At 38.5% G+C, this 14,775-nt stretch overlaps 1 protein-coding gene across 2 annotated transcripts; it reads right to left on the bottom strand.

Moving 5' to 3' along the window:
- Positions 1–296: 296 nt before the first annotated feature.
- LOC127970677 (NAD-dependent protein deacetylase sirtuin-1) lies at positions 297–14,502 on the bottom strand. 2 transcript variants are annotated; one of them, XM_052573348.1, is made up of 9 exons: positions 14,284–14,502; positions 12,770–12,916; positions 11,491–11,729; positions 11,253–11,405; positions 4,402–4,549; positions 4,221–4,300; positions 3,584–3,770; positions 2,048–2,452; positions 297–1,238 (listed from the first exon to the last, which is right to left on the bottom strand). In XM_052573348.1, the coding sequence occupies exons 1-9, from the start codon at positions 14,468–14,470 to the stop codon at positions 1,030–1,032; spliced, it is 1,755 nt and encodes a 584-aa protein (XP_052429308.1). In that variant the 5' UTR covers positions 14,471–14,502; the 3' UTR covers positions 297–1,029. The 2 variants fall into 2 exon arrangements, with proteins under 2 accessions (XP_052429308.1, XP_052429309.1); XM_052573349.1 differs by having other exon boundaries at positions 12,770–12,895.
- Between the last annotated feature and the right edge of the window lie 273 nt (positions 14,503–14,775).

The raw sequence follows: 14,775 nt of genomic DNA, 5'->3' as shown, positions 1-14,775 counted from the left end.
AAATTTTTGCTAGTTGTTGCAGTCAAGATGCTATTTAAAGTCATCTATTTCATCCTTTAACATAAAACTATAATTGAAATTAGCTTTAATAACTTGTAACCTCATAATTCAAACATGCCTAAAATCTGCAGTAAATGTAGAATACAGTACTTTTTAATTTTTTTTTTATACAACTGTATGAAATAGTTTAGAAATGCTACATAAATATCTTCAGCTGGCTATTCTTATTCTTTATCTACTATTCTTAATTAAAGCTTGCATGCATCACGTACAGTGTTTAGCTCAAGGATGAGTGATGAGAGTCAAAAATGCTGTATTCGGTGACAAAAGTATTAATTTACTCTTTTGCAGCATTGCCAATCAAACACAAAATCTGACATGAACATTATTATTTTTAAACATTAAAGAAATGAGACCAGAACTGCATCAAATGCATGAAGGAATCATGAAGTCATGTTGATATTATAACTTAACAGTGTTAGAAAGATTTTAATGCTGGGTCACTGCATTTATAAAACCAACCAATATCAACAGGCACATTAACCAATAACTGATTCAGAACTTACTAAGTGCTTGAGGACAGGAGCCAGACGAGTGTGAATGCATGTAAATAATGTCTTTCTATAGGAAAAACTAATGGAAAACATCAGACTTTACTGAGTATTAAAGACGTAAACAGTAGGCTGATCGTAGCTGCCAAATGTCTTGGTGCACATTGTGTAAAACATGAAAACGATACAGAAAAAGTGTTCTTTGGTTTGAAAAACATTCCCTTTTTTTTTATCCCAAGCAAGTACATGTCATGTTCAGTTCTCCGGCAGAAACATTCACCCGAATGAAACACGTATTTAACATCTAAAAATGCAAAAATACAAAAAAGGCTGCTGGTGAAACAAAAGAAAGGATAACAAGCCGAACAAAAGAAAGAAGTCGCATGCATTAGAAGACACAGCAGACGTTTAGGAGCGAGGAGGTACAAAAAAATATAAAACAGACTTGAGGACATTAAACGCAGCGAGTGCTGGTGAGTTACTGTGTGGATTGTGGCTGTGTTTCTGCAGTGCAGTGTGTTTGAAGGAGTGTGTGTTCACGCTCCTGTAGTGTCTCTGTGTCTTTGTCTGGGCTTTCTTCCTCGACGTCGCTGTCGCAGGAACTGGACGACTCGTCCTCTGAACTCGAGTAGACCTCGGCGCCGTGGAAGACGTAGCGGTTCGGTGCTTGGAATAAATACTGCGAGGCTGCACAACAGACAAACAACAAATGAGTCAGCGTGCAATGATGATAAACATCTGATAGATTTGGTTTTCAGTATCTTTTATACAACGAACGGGGACTCAAACCACCTAATGTGATTTTATCTCTAAAATACAATAGAAATAACATCCTAATCTGAATATAAATTATATAAAATTTATCATAAAGCTAAATTTATCATAAAGCTATCTAAAAAAAAAAAAAAAAAAAAAAAAAAAAAATATATATATATATATATATATATATATATATATATTCATTACTTAATTTAATTAAAATGTTACAATATATTAAAATAATAAAAAATAAATAAACAATAAATAAATAAACCGGTTTGCATATACAGTAAATACAAAAACATGCATGCATATATTTAAGAAAAATATGTTAAGTTTATAAGTTCAATATAATTATATATAATATAAAATATAAGAACATAAATGTATTCATAAATAATAAATATACACAGTAAACATACATATAATATGTAAAAAAAAAACTTATTTTGATTGCGATTAATCATTTCACAGCACTAATTATATATATATATATATATATATATATATATATATATATATATATATATATATAAATAAATAACAAAGATATATTATATAATACAAATAGAAATGTAATAAATGAATATACTACATAAATTATTCTATTTAATTTTGATTAAAGTTTAATGTGATAATTTGTGTGTAGTTTGCAATAAGATGCACTAATAAATCATTAATAATGACAGCAGGAACACCTCAAAAATGTGTTAGAAATAAAATAAAACAGACTTTACCTCCGAGTCGTCTGCTGATTGGACTCTGCCAGAGTCGTCTTCTCCAGCATCGTCTTCTCCGCACATCAGCATGCGGAGGATCTGCTGTCTTCAGATAATGTTCTTTCGGCTCTGAGTTAGTTTCTGGTGAAGGCTCTGGACGAGGACTTGTTCTTCCGGCTGATGTCTGCGCTTCCTTCTTCTGGAGAGACGGTGCCGTGTCCTCTGACGCTCCTGTGGATGGTTTCTCCGTGATCTGGCTGAGACGGGACGAGTCGTAGCACAGCTGCTCGAAGTCGCCCCCCAGACGATGGCAGAGTTCGTTCATGATGACGTCACAGTCTCCGAGCAGCTCCACGTCGAAGTTCAGGTGCGGCAGCGGCTCGCGGTTGATCAGGACTTGAGGGACATCATGAGGTACAGAGCCTTCAGAGAGACACACGAAACAAATATCATTTCACTTTGTGTCTCTGAAGCATGAAAGCAGTCGTGAGTCTCTGGGGTGTATTTGTAGCAACAGCCAAAAATACACTGTATGGGTCAAAATTATACATTTTTATTTTATGCTAAAAATCATTAGGATATTAAGTAAAGATCATGTTCCATGAAGATATTTTGTAAATTTCCTATTGTAAATATATCAAAAATTATTTTTGATTAGTAATATGCATTGCATTCATTTGAACAACTTTAAAGATGATTTTCTTAATTTTTAGATTTTTTTTGCACCCTCAGATTCCAGATTTATTAAATTAAATTAAATTTTATTTTATTAAATTATATAAAAAAATGCATTTAAATAAATTTAAAATGAAATAAAAATACAATTACATTAAGAATATTATTTAAAAAATATAAAAAAAAATATTATAACAAATATATTTCATTAAAATTAATAAATAAATAAATATCAGATTGCAGATTTTTTCTTAAAATAAAAAATATAAATACTATAAATTAAATATATTTAAATTTGTATAAATTAAATTATATTTATTTTTTATTTGATGAAATTATATTTATTTTAAATAAATAAAAAAATATTAATTCAATATATTAATATTCAAAGTAAAGTGTTTAATAATACTAAAAAGCATTACCGAAATTCCAACATGTATGCAATCTTAAAACAAAATGTGACAATTACTTTTAAAAAAGATTTAAGAATATTTTAGAAGAATATTTAAAATAAATACATTTCATAAAAAAGGAAAAAATGGTAAAGTATTACCTTGTTTACCTGCATGTGACAATTAATCAAGATGAGAGACAGTGAACATGGAAATGTGTTGTTAAATAATTAAAATAATAACTAAAATAAGAACCTGCTTCAGATCAAAGGGGTTTATCTGAAAAAATGATACCATCTTTAGTACCCATTAAATTGCTGAGTAACCTTTAAAACCTGATGCATTACATCTGAATAAACTCAAAATAGAAATTCCTAACCGAAAGGTTCTGAGTTATCATGATATGATCAACTGCAACAGATTTATTTTCAAACCCGAAAGCAACCCAAATTACTGCAGACGCAGAATAAACAAGAGGAGAACGCACTGGGAATGAGAGCCACCGGCCGGACTTTCAGTGAGGAGCCGATGACGATCAGAAGATCCACCTCATCTTTGTCCTGCTTCATGGCTCGGTGGAAGAACTCCGGAAGGTTCTCGCCGAAGAAGACGATGTCTGGTTTCATGATGGCGTAGGGGACATCGGCCGGACACCTCGGACAGTGAGGAACCACCTGCAGCAGAACAGCGAGCAGCAACACAACCACAAGCACATATTAAAGGAACAGTTCACACAATAATGACATGCTCAGGGCATCCGAGATTAGGATGAGTTTGGAGGAATGTAGCATTGCATCAGTGTCTCATCAATGGATGCTTTGCGGTGAATGGGTGCCGTCAGAATGAGAGTCCAAACAGCTGATAATAACTTTAAAACATTGCTTCCAGCTAAAATATTCCAGATGTTAGCTGATGCGCTGTGGATTATTATTGTGATGTTTTTATCAGCTGTCATTCTGACGGCACCCATTCACCGCAGAGCATCCATTGATGATACACTAATGCAATTTCTCCAAATCTGACAAACTCATCCTAAACTTAGATGATCTGAAGTTGGTCGCATTTTCAGCGAATCTTCATTTTTTGGGTGAACTGTTCCTTTAAATGTTCATACTGGAGCATACCTGGTTGAATATATCCTCTCTTACGGCTTCACAGTCAACCTTGTGTTTACAGACAAGACAGGAAGCAGTCGCAAAGGAGCCTAAAACAATAAGTAAAAGACAGAATATATAATAAAAGAGTCTAGATCCTGACAGTATGATGGATATCTATGTGTAACTGAGGAATTATGAGCAGATGTACCATGACACTGAATGATGTTCTGGATCCCAGACACCTGCTCCAGCGTGTCGATATTCTGAGTGTAGTTCCTTAATAACCTTCCCTTCTTATCCAGCATCGAGATGAACCTGTGACATGGAGACGGCTGGAACTGTCCCGGGTAGATTTCCTGCAGTACAAGCAAACGGAGAATATTGTTATTAATGCAATTTTTATACATTGATGAATGCGAATGCATACCTCCGTTCAAAAGTCTGTGAACAGAACAATTTTAATGTTTCTATTATTCATCAAGGCTGCTTTTATTTTATCAAAAATACTGTAAAAATGTCAAATATTATTACAAATTAAAATAGCTTTTTTCTATGTGAATATCTGTTAAACTGTAATTTATTTCTGTGATGCTCCGCTGTATTTTCAGCATCATTCCTCCAGTCTTCAGTGTCACATGATCTTCAGAAATCAGAATAATATACAGATTTATTATTAGTTGTGCTGCTAAATATGTTTTTGGAAACTGTAATACTTTTTTCAGGATTCTATGATTAATATTAAGTTAAAAAGAAGATCATTTATTTAGAATATAAATGTTTTCTAACAATATACACAGAAATGTAAACTTGTATTCAGCAAGGATGTGCTAAGTTGATAAGAAGTGATAGCAAAGATTTACTGTATATTGTTTGTCACGCAGGAAAAAGAAGGATCCAAAAGCAGAGATGACAGGAATAACAGTCTTTAATGAAATAATATATAACGAAGGCAGTCCGTCCTTACAGCACACAGAACTGGTAAATAGAAACTAGAACAAACGGAAAGACTCCTGTCTCGAAGAGTAACAGAACCGGACTCCCTTGAAGCAGACTTGAGGCTCAGGAGTGGATAATACAGGCAGGGTGAGAGAACCACATAGGTTTACAATCAGCAGCAACGGCAGCAGAATACAGCAACAACTTTGGGGCTAGACTGTTCCAGGCAGACAAGACAAGAATAGGTGAGTACCTCTCAATGCAGACAGGATGTAACTGCTTGACAAAACGCATGACATGTAACAATAATCCAGCAAAGAATCTACCAGAGCAACCACCAGATAAAGGGTGAACACTTAGGGCAAAGTAGAAACAGGTGTCAAAGCAAATCAGCGCGAGCGCTGATTGCAATGACAAGCAGGTGCATGAAGAGAGAGAGGTCAGCGGGACCGAGAAAGAGTATTATAATAAAGCTAATAAGGTGTGTGAGTAAAAGAGTGAGAGAGCGTGCGAGAGAGAAAACGGAAGAAAAACCTGACTTATGACAGTACCCCTCCCTCAACGAGCGCCACTAGGCGCTCGAGGAAGGAGCCTGACGGGACCGGTAGAAGTCGTCAATCAGCGAGCGGTCCAGGACATCCCGGGCTGGAATCCACCGCCTCTCCTCAGGACCGTACCCCTCCCAGTCCACCAAAAACTGGTGACCACGCCCCCGGGGACGAACGTCGAGTAGTCTTCGAACCCTGTAAATGGAGGCCCCCTCGTCAATAGGAGGAGGGGGAACGGAGGGACGTGCGGGCGCACGAATAACGGGTTTAATGCAAGACACATGAAATACCGGATGAACACGGCGCATCTGACCCGACAGTCTTAGCTTTACAGCGACTGGACTGATGACCTTAACAATAGAAAAAGGTCCAATAAAACGAGGCATGAGCTTGCGAGACGTCTCCTGAATAGGCAAATTGCGGGTGGATAACCACACCCTCTGTCCGCAAAAATATCTGGGAGATCTCACCCTGCGGCGATTAGCGGCACGACGAGTACGTTCCCTAGTCTGACATAAGGCAGATCTCACCCTCCTCCAGGTACGCTTACATCTCTGAATAAAAGCCTCGACGGACGGAACCGAGGCCTGAGACTCCTGGGCGGAGAAAACAGGCGGTTGGAAACCAAGGCAACCCTCAAACGGAGATAACCCGGTGGCGGACGAAGGGAGAGAATTATGAGCATATTCGGCCCAAGGTAACTGCTCGCACCAAGACGCGGGATTCTGAGAGGTAAGACTACGCAGCATGCGACCAAGAATCTGATTGGTCCTCTCGGCTTGCCCATTGGTCTGTGGATGGAATCCTGACGACAGACTGGGGGAAGCCCCTATCTGGCGACAGAACTCCCTCCAGAACAGAGAAGTGAATTGCGGACCTCTGTCAGACACAATGTCCGAAGGAAGACCATGGATCTTGAAAACGTGATTAACCATAATCTGTGCGGTCTCCTGAGCCGACGGTAATTTAGGAAGCGGAATAAAATGCGCAGCCTTAGAAAAACGGTCCACGACGGTGAGAATGACCGTATTGCCAGACGAAGAGGGAAGCCCAGTAACAAAATCCAACGCAATATGCGACCAGGGACGCGAAGGAACGGGAAGAGGTCTGAGAAGACCCGTCGGAGGATTATTACTAGATTTAGTCTGAGCGCAGATAGAACAAGAAGCAACAAAACGACGAATATCGCGTTCACGAGTGGGCCACCAAAATCTCTGACGGATGGTCGCTAAAGTACCTCTAACTCCGGGATGCGCGACTAATTTAGAAGAATGACCCCAGCGAAGAACCGTCGAACGAGCAGCCTCGGGAACAAACAAAGTTCCCTCAGGAGCGCGGGGTGGTCTTGCAGTGTGAGAAAGAGCACGCCTGACCGCTTGTTCCACTCCCCAGACGGCTGCCCCGACCACACAGTGCTGAGGTAAAATCCTCTCATCGGTCGAGGCACCCTCTGATGAGTCAAACTGCCGAGAAAGGGCGTCAGGCTTGAGGTTCTTGGAACCGGGTCTAAATGAAATAGAAAAATCAAAGCGATCAAAAAATAATGCCCAGCGGGCCTGACGAGCGTTAAGACGTTTAGCAGAGCGAATGTACTCCAGGTTGCGGTGATCCGTCCAAACAATGAATGGTACACTGGCTCCCTCAAGCCAGTGTCGCCACTCACCGAGCGCCAGACGGATAGCCAAGAGTTCTCGATTACCCACGTCATAGTTGCGCTCCGCGGGCGAAAGACGGTGGGAGTAAAATGCGCAAGGATGAACCTTGTCATCCTGGGAGGAGCGTTGCGACAAGACAGCTCCTATCCCAACCTCGGAGGCATCGACCTCAACAATAAACTGACGTTCTCGATCAGGAGTGATCAGGATGGGCGCAGACGTAAAAAGCCTCTTAAGACGGTCAAACGCATCCTGAGCAGTCTCAGACCAAGCAAATTTGGACTTGGGCGAAGTGAGAGCGGTAAGAGGGGCGGCAACCTGGCTAAAGTTACGAATAAAGCACCTGTAAAAATTCGCAAACCCCAGAAATCGCTGGAGCGCGACTCGAGAATCGGGAACAGCCCAATCAAGAACCGCTCGAACCTTGTCAGGGTCCATACTAATCCCCTCCGCTGAAACGACCGAACCGAGAAACGTAACCGATTGGGCATGAAAAACGCATTTCTCAGCCTTGACGAATAGGCGATTCTCTAATAAGCGCTGCAGGACACGGCGAACGTGTTGAACGTGCACCTGGAGAGAGGGTGAGAAAATCAGGATGTCATCCAAGTAAACGAACACGAAAACGTTTAGCATGTCTCTTAAGACATCGTTTACTAACGCTTGAAATACCGCGGGGGCGTTGACCAAACCGAAAGGTAGAACCCGGTACTCAAAGTGACCGACAGGAGTGTTGAACGCGGTCTTCCACTCGTCTCCCTCCTTAATACGCACTAAATGGTAGGCGTTGCGCAAGTCTAACTTTGTAAAAACCCTTGCGCCCTGTAGGATCTCAAAAGCCGACGACATAAGAGGCAAAGGATAACGGTTCTTGACTGTTATGTCGTTCAGCCCTCGATAATCGATACAAGGACGCAAAGATCCATCCTTCTTTTTTACAAAGAAAAACCCAGCGCCGGCGGGGGACGAAGAAGGAGTAATGATCCCCGCATCGAGAGACTCTGCAAGATATCTCTCCAGAGCCTCTCGTTCGGGCGCCGAAAGAGAGTACAGTCTACCGCGAGGAGGCGTGGTGCCAGGAAGGAGCTCGATAGAGCAGTCATACGGACGGTGAGGCGGTAAGGATACCGCCCGGGAACGACTGAAAACCGCCCGCAGATCATGGTACTCCTCCGGGACACCAGACAAATCATCAGGCTCCTCCTGGAAAAGAGGAACAGAAGACACGGGAGAAACAGCGGAAACCAGACAATTTACATGACAAGCTAAACTCCATGAATGAATAGACCCCTTAACCCAATCAATGTGAGGATTATGTTGGATAAGCCAGGGATGTCCTAAAACAATGGGGGTAAAGGGAGACTGAAAAACATAAAACGAGACTGTCTCAAGATGATTACCGGAAACAATGAGACTAACCGGACTGGTGACACGACAAACAGAAGAGAGCTCTCTGCCATCCAGGGCAAAGACAGTGGCGACATCAGTCAAATCAACTAAGGGAATCTTGTTCTCACGAGCCCACATCTCATCGATAAAATTGCCCTCCGCACCCGAGTCGACGAGGGCAAGACCGGTAACAGAAAAACCAGCCCAACGGAGAACAGCGGATATAGTGGTTCGAGACCTTGGTGATGAGGAGATGACAGAAGCGCTCACCAGTACTCCTCCGTCTACTGGCGAGCTTTGGCTTTTAAACTGCAGGATGAAGCGAAATGGCCCGCCGTACCACAGTAAAGGCAGAGACGGTTAATAATTCGCCGCTGTCGTTCCTCCGGGGAGATGCGTACGCCCCCCAGCTGCATGGGTACAGCATCAGGTTGGTTCTGAACAGAAGCAGTAGCAGAAGGAAAGTTATCACAGGATGTGAAAAGTGGAGAACGAACTCGACGCCTCTGCTCGAAACACTTGTCAAGGCGGATGGCCAGGTCGATAAGTTGATCGAGCTGAGTTGGCGACCCCCGCGCATAGATCTCCTCCTTAAGGTCTGCATTCAACCCTTCAAGAAAGCGAGCAGTTAGTGCAGGATCATTCCACTCACTTGTAGTAGCCAGAGTCCGGAACTCTATCGCGAAATCTGCTACAGATCTTCTGCCTTGACGTAGCACAGCAAGTAGACGAGATGCCTCGCTGCCGAAGACGGATCTATCAAAGACCTTGATCATCTCATCCTTGAAAAGAGTGTACTTGCTGCAGCATGCAGATTGCGCCTCCCAAACTGACGTACCCCACTCGCGTGCCCGTCCCGTGAGGAGAGAGAGAACATAAGCAATGCGGGCCCGATCCTCTGCATACGTCTGGGGCTGAAGGGAAAAGACAACCTCACATTGGATGAGAAAAGCTCTGCACTCAGTAGGCTCACCCGCATAACAGGAGGGATTGTTGACTCGTGGCTCAGAGGGCAGCTGACGGTTGTGAGACATGGCAGATTCCTGATGCAGGTGAAGTAAACGGGCAGATAGATCAGCAACCTGAGCTGAAAGACTCTTAACAGCCTGATGAGCGGCGGCCAACTCCTGCTCATGTTTTCCAAGCATAGCTCCCTGGATCTCGATCGCCGACCGGACAGGCCTCTCATCTGCTGGATCCATGTTGGCTGGATTATTCTGTCACGCAGGAAAAAGAAGGATCCAAAAGCAGAGATGACAGGAATAACAGTCTTTAATGAAATAATATATAACGAAGGCAGTCCGTCCTTACAGCACACAGAACTGGTAAATAGAAACTAGAACAAACGGAAAGACTCCTGTCTCGAAGAGTAACAGAACCGGACTCCCTTGAAGCAGACTTGAGGCTCAGGAGTGGATAATACAGGCAGGGTGAGAGAACCACATAGGTTTACAATCAGCAGCAACGGCAGCAGAATACAGCAACAACTTTGGGGCTAGACTGTTCCAGGCAGACAAGACAAGAATAGGTGAGTACCTCTCAATGCAGACAGGATGTAACTGCTTGACAAAACGCATGACATGTAACAATAATCCAGCAAAGAATCTACCAGAGCAACCACCAGATAAAGGGTGAACACTTAGGGCAAAGTAGAAACAGGTGTCAAAGCAAATCAGCGCGAGCGCTGATTGCAATGACAAGCAGGTGCATGAAGAGAGAGAGGTCAGCGGGACCGAGAAAGAGTATTATAATAAAGCTAATAAGGTGTGTGAGTAAAAGAGTGAGAGAGCGTGCGAGAGAGAAAACGGAAGAAAAACCTGACTTATGACATTGTTAGATTTTGAATAAATGCTGTTCTTTTGAACTTTTTATTCATTAAAGAATCCTGAAATAAGTATCAGTTTCCAAAAACATATTTAGCAGCACAATGTTGATAATTCTACTAATAAATCAGGATATATAAGAATGATTTCTGAAGGATCATGTGACACTTCATATGATGGAAATTCAGCTTTGCATCACAGAAATAAATTATATTTTAAAGGATATTAAAACAGAAACCATTATTTTACATTGTAATAACATTAAGCAAGATTACTGTTTTATTTCTGTATTTTTGATAAAATAAATGCAGCTTTGATGAGCAGAAGAGACTTCTTAAAAAAAAACGTTTTCAACATGATAGGTAAAAATTGATAGCCTTTGGATAAAAGCGTCTGCTAAATGCATACATTTAATTTTTAATTTAATTTAACATGTTTTGAGAAGTTAAATATTATATATATCAGGTATACAGTACATGAACATGAGAATAAAACTGTAAAGTCTTTTGCATGCAAGTTTCACTGAAGCCGAGAAAAGATAAGTATTGGAATTTAATAGATAAAGTGCAATAAAATAAACATTAAAAATTTTCCTTTCTCCTGTGGAAGCAAATTAGACCAAACTGACCAGTGCATTAAAAACTTATCATTAAAGTAATTGTTTTCCATCATTGGTTGAAAAGCAAATAAGGTGGCAATGTTTCGAACCTTGGCAAATTTGAAAAAAGGCCTCGGATCTCTTCTGAAGTAGTCTATGTCGAACATGGCCTGAGGATCAGGGAGGTCAGGAAAGTCGACAGCGAGTCGAGCGTATATGCCGTCTCGAGACCGGAAGTCAGGAATCCCGCAGGAAACAGACACCTGTGGAGGAACAAGAGGAGAATTCAACATCCCGGAAACATCCTGAGAGTCCGTGTGTGATTTAGAGTAGATCTCAGAGACGCACCCCGGCGCCCGTGAGCACCAGAATCTTCTTCCTCTCCGTCAGGAGCCGCACCACGTCCTCCAGCGTGTTGACGTCTTTGCGTTTCTTTCTTTTGGGCGGTTCTGAGATGTTGATGATGATCTGCCACAGCGTCATATCGTTCAGATCCGCCGGGAGAACCGTTTCGGGGAGCAGGTTTCTCAGAATGGCCCTCGGGTCGGTTCCTCTCATGATGTGCTGCTGAATGAACCGATACGAGCCTGAAAGACAACCAAGCTTTCATTCAACTCAGCACACAGTATATTGTGAATTGTGCACTACAGACATGACTCCAGTTTATCGAGTTTGATCCGTTTCATGGCAAACAAAGAGTATACATTTGAAGAACAATAGAGTAGCACTCAATACAAAACACAAAAGTTAAATTATAAAACAAAGTTTCAGAGATGCATACAGGTAAGGGGGAAAAAAAGGTTTAATGTTTAGAAATTTGCTGATTTATAGTTACTTTCAAATATTTGTTATGACCTTACATGTCTAAAACTATCATTTTTCACATAAAAAAAAAAAAAAAAACTATAATTTTTCACATAAAAAACTATAATTAAAAAAAAAAAAAAACTATAATTTTTCACATCTAAAAAAAAAGAAAATAATAATTTTTCAAATTAAACAATATATATCTATATATATATATATATATATATATATATATATATATATAATTTTCCACATTTTCAAAAAAACTATAATTTTTCACATTTTTAAAAAAAAAACACTATAATTTTTCACATTTTTCAAAAAAATAAAACTAATTTTTCAAATAAAAAAAAAATATATATATATAATTTTCCACATTTTCAAGAAAAAAACTATAATTTTTCACATAAAAAAAAAAAAAACTATAATTTTTCCCCTTTTAAAAAAAAAAAACTATAATTTTTCACATTTTTCAAAAAGACAACAATTATTTTTTTTCACATTTTTCCAAAAAAACAAAAACAAAAAAAAACGAGATTTAATATATTTGGTTAAAATCCCATGTTGTGAATGATTAAGCGCTATGCAGGCTATTTAAGACAATATTGGTTGATTAGACATGATGAAAAACGTTAGCCCTCTCTCATAGGAGACCTGTTTTGATCTCATAAAGGTTGAGTTGTCACCGAAAATTTTGCATCTATGAAGTTTTGTTTTTACAATTCTATAAAAGATTCTATGCATGTACTTTTGAAAGAAATTGTGGAAGTTTTTCTGGGTGCATCTTAAGTTTTGCACTACAGAAACTATGTTAACTGACCGATCTGTGGTTGAGGCGTCCAGTCACTGGAGCTGGCGTGAGACGAGCAATCATCATCATCATCATCAGCGTGAGGAAGATCAGGAGATGTGAAACCATTGGGGTGGACACCTGTGTAAATTCGGTCTGGGAGCAAACCAGACAAAACTCTGTTTATATAGAGGAATAATAGCAGCATAATACAACAGGCCTCGGTCCAATGGTTACTATATAACCCAAGACTTAGTGCTTATATTAATAGTATTCTTCAAATGTAATCCTATAAATCACTTATTTTACATTTATTTTCATTTGAATAAATAATCAAGGTAATATAAACATGAAAGTATTGCAGGAGTTACAGCTTCATGCATCAGCATGAAGAACAAGAATGCATTATTATAGTGACTAAATACATTTTAACAAAGTATGTAAATAATTGTACAAATGAAGCATTACAAATATTTATGGAGTTAACATGACTAGTCAAAGCAGTGACAGAAGTGTGAAATGCCCCTTAAAACTAATAGTAAAAAAATAATAATAATAACTGGAGAGGTAAATAGAGGTATATAAATAATAACTGGAGAGGTAAAATTATTTAAATAGGTAAATAAAATATATATAATATTTTATTTATTTTAATTTATTAAAAAATATTTTGTAAATAAATAAAAACTATAAAAAATAGAATTTAATTAATAATTAAATTACATAATATAAATCAAAATAATATTAAATTATAATAATAAAACACTTAAGTATATAAATAAAAACACTTAAGAGATAACAACAACAGTGCTACTTAATAATACAAGATTAAAAATAATATTTACTTAATAAATATTTAAACTATATAAAATACACAAATCAATAACATCTAAATAATGATAACACAATATTTAATAATTAAATTGCATAATTAAATATAATAATAAACCATTAAATGTAGAACATAAAAACATGTAAAATAACATACAATAAAAAAAAGAATTTAATTAAGAATTAAATTACATAATATAAATCAAAATAATATTAAATAATAATAATAAAACACTTAAGTATATAAATATAAAACACTTAAGAGATAACAACAACAGCACTACTTAATAATACAAGATTAAAAATAATATTTAAATATTTAAACTATATAAATATATAAATGAGTAAAATCTTAAGATCTAAATAATGATAACACAATATTTAATGATTAAATATAATAACAAACACTTGAATGTAGAACATAAAACAATAACATTCAATAATTATTGAACCTCCACAGATAATACTAATAACTGAATAATTAAATAATAACACAAGTATATAAATTTTATAAATTATTATTATTATAATAAAACCATTTAAAAATAGCTATTATATTAAATAAGTTAATTATACAAACGTAAAAACAGGTAAAACTAAGTAACGTTAACGTAATATGTATTAAACCTGACTGTTAGCCCACCATGAGAGAAATCGCTTTTAAAAACTCCCAAAATAAACAGTAAATCATAACAATAAATCAGATGATGTACCGGGGAGCTCTGGCTTTGGTTCTGGTTCGGTTCGGTAGTTGTTGTTGTTCAGTGACTCGTCCATCAGCGCCGGTTCCGCCTTCACCGGTTCGGTTTCGCCGACTGCGCCGTGCTCCGGTTCACCGAGCCTCGGTCTCTTCAGAAGCGGCTCGGCGGCGGCGGCCCGTTTATTTTCGCCGTCCGCCATCTTCGCCAGACAGTGAGCGAACGGAGGAGGAGGAGAGCGGAAGAACTTCCGGTAACGCTGTGACGTCATCGTCACGAGGAGACGGACCGAAAGAAAAACATTGTTTCTCAACAGTTGTTTATTTTGTTGGGAAAATTCCATATACATAAGAAAAAGTGGGCTCAATGTTAACCAAATGCACATTTGTACATTTTATAAATTACTTTAAATTATATGTAAATCTCTTGAAACAAACAGAAAACAAAAAAACATGGAAAACATGTAATGCTCGGAAATCATTGATTGAAATGTATGTAATAATTTTA

Source organism: Carassius gibelio, chromosome B13 (genome assembly GCF_023724105.1).
Source record: "Carassius gibelio isolate Cgi1373 ecotype wild population from Czech Republic chromosome B13, carGib1.2-hapl.c, whole genome shotgun sequence".
Classification (NCBI taxonomy): Eukaryota; Metazoa; Chordata; class Actinopteri; order Cypriniformes; family Cyprinidae; genus Carassius; species Carassius gibelio.
This window is presented reverse-complemented; position numbering and strand designations above follow the sequence as displayed.

Excerpts from the sequence above, each read along its gene's own strand:
- LOC127970677 (XM_052573348.1), bottom strand. The coding sequence starts at position 14,470 with ATGGCGGACGGCGAAAATAAACGGGCCGCCGCCGCCGAGCCGCTTCTG. Across the intron at positions 12,917-14,283 it reads ACCAAAGCCAGAGCTCCCCG|TTTTGTCTGGTTTGCTCCCA; the intron begins GTACATCATCTG and ends ATATAAACAGAG. Across the intron at positions 1,239-2,047 it reads AATCAGCAGACGACTCGGAG|CCTCGCAGTATTTATTCCAA; the intron begins GTAAAGTCTGTT and ends TCTGTTGTGCAG.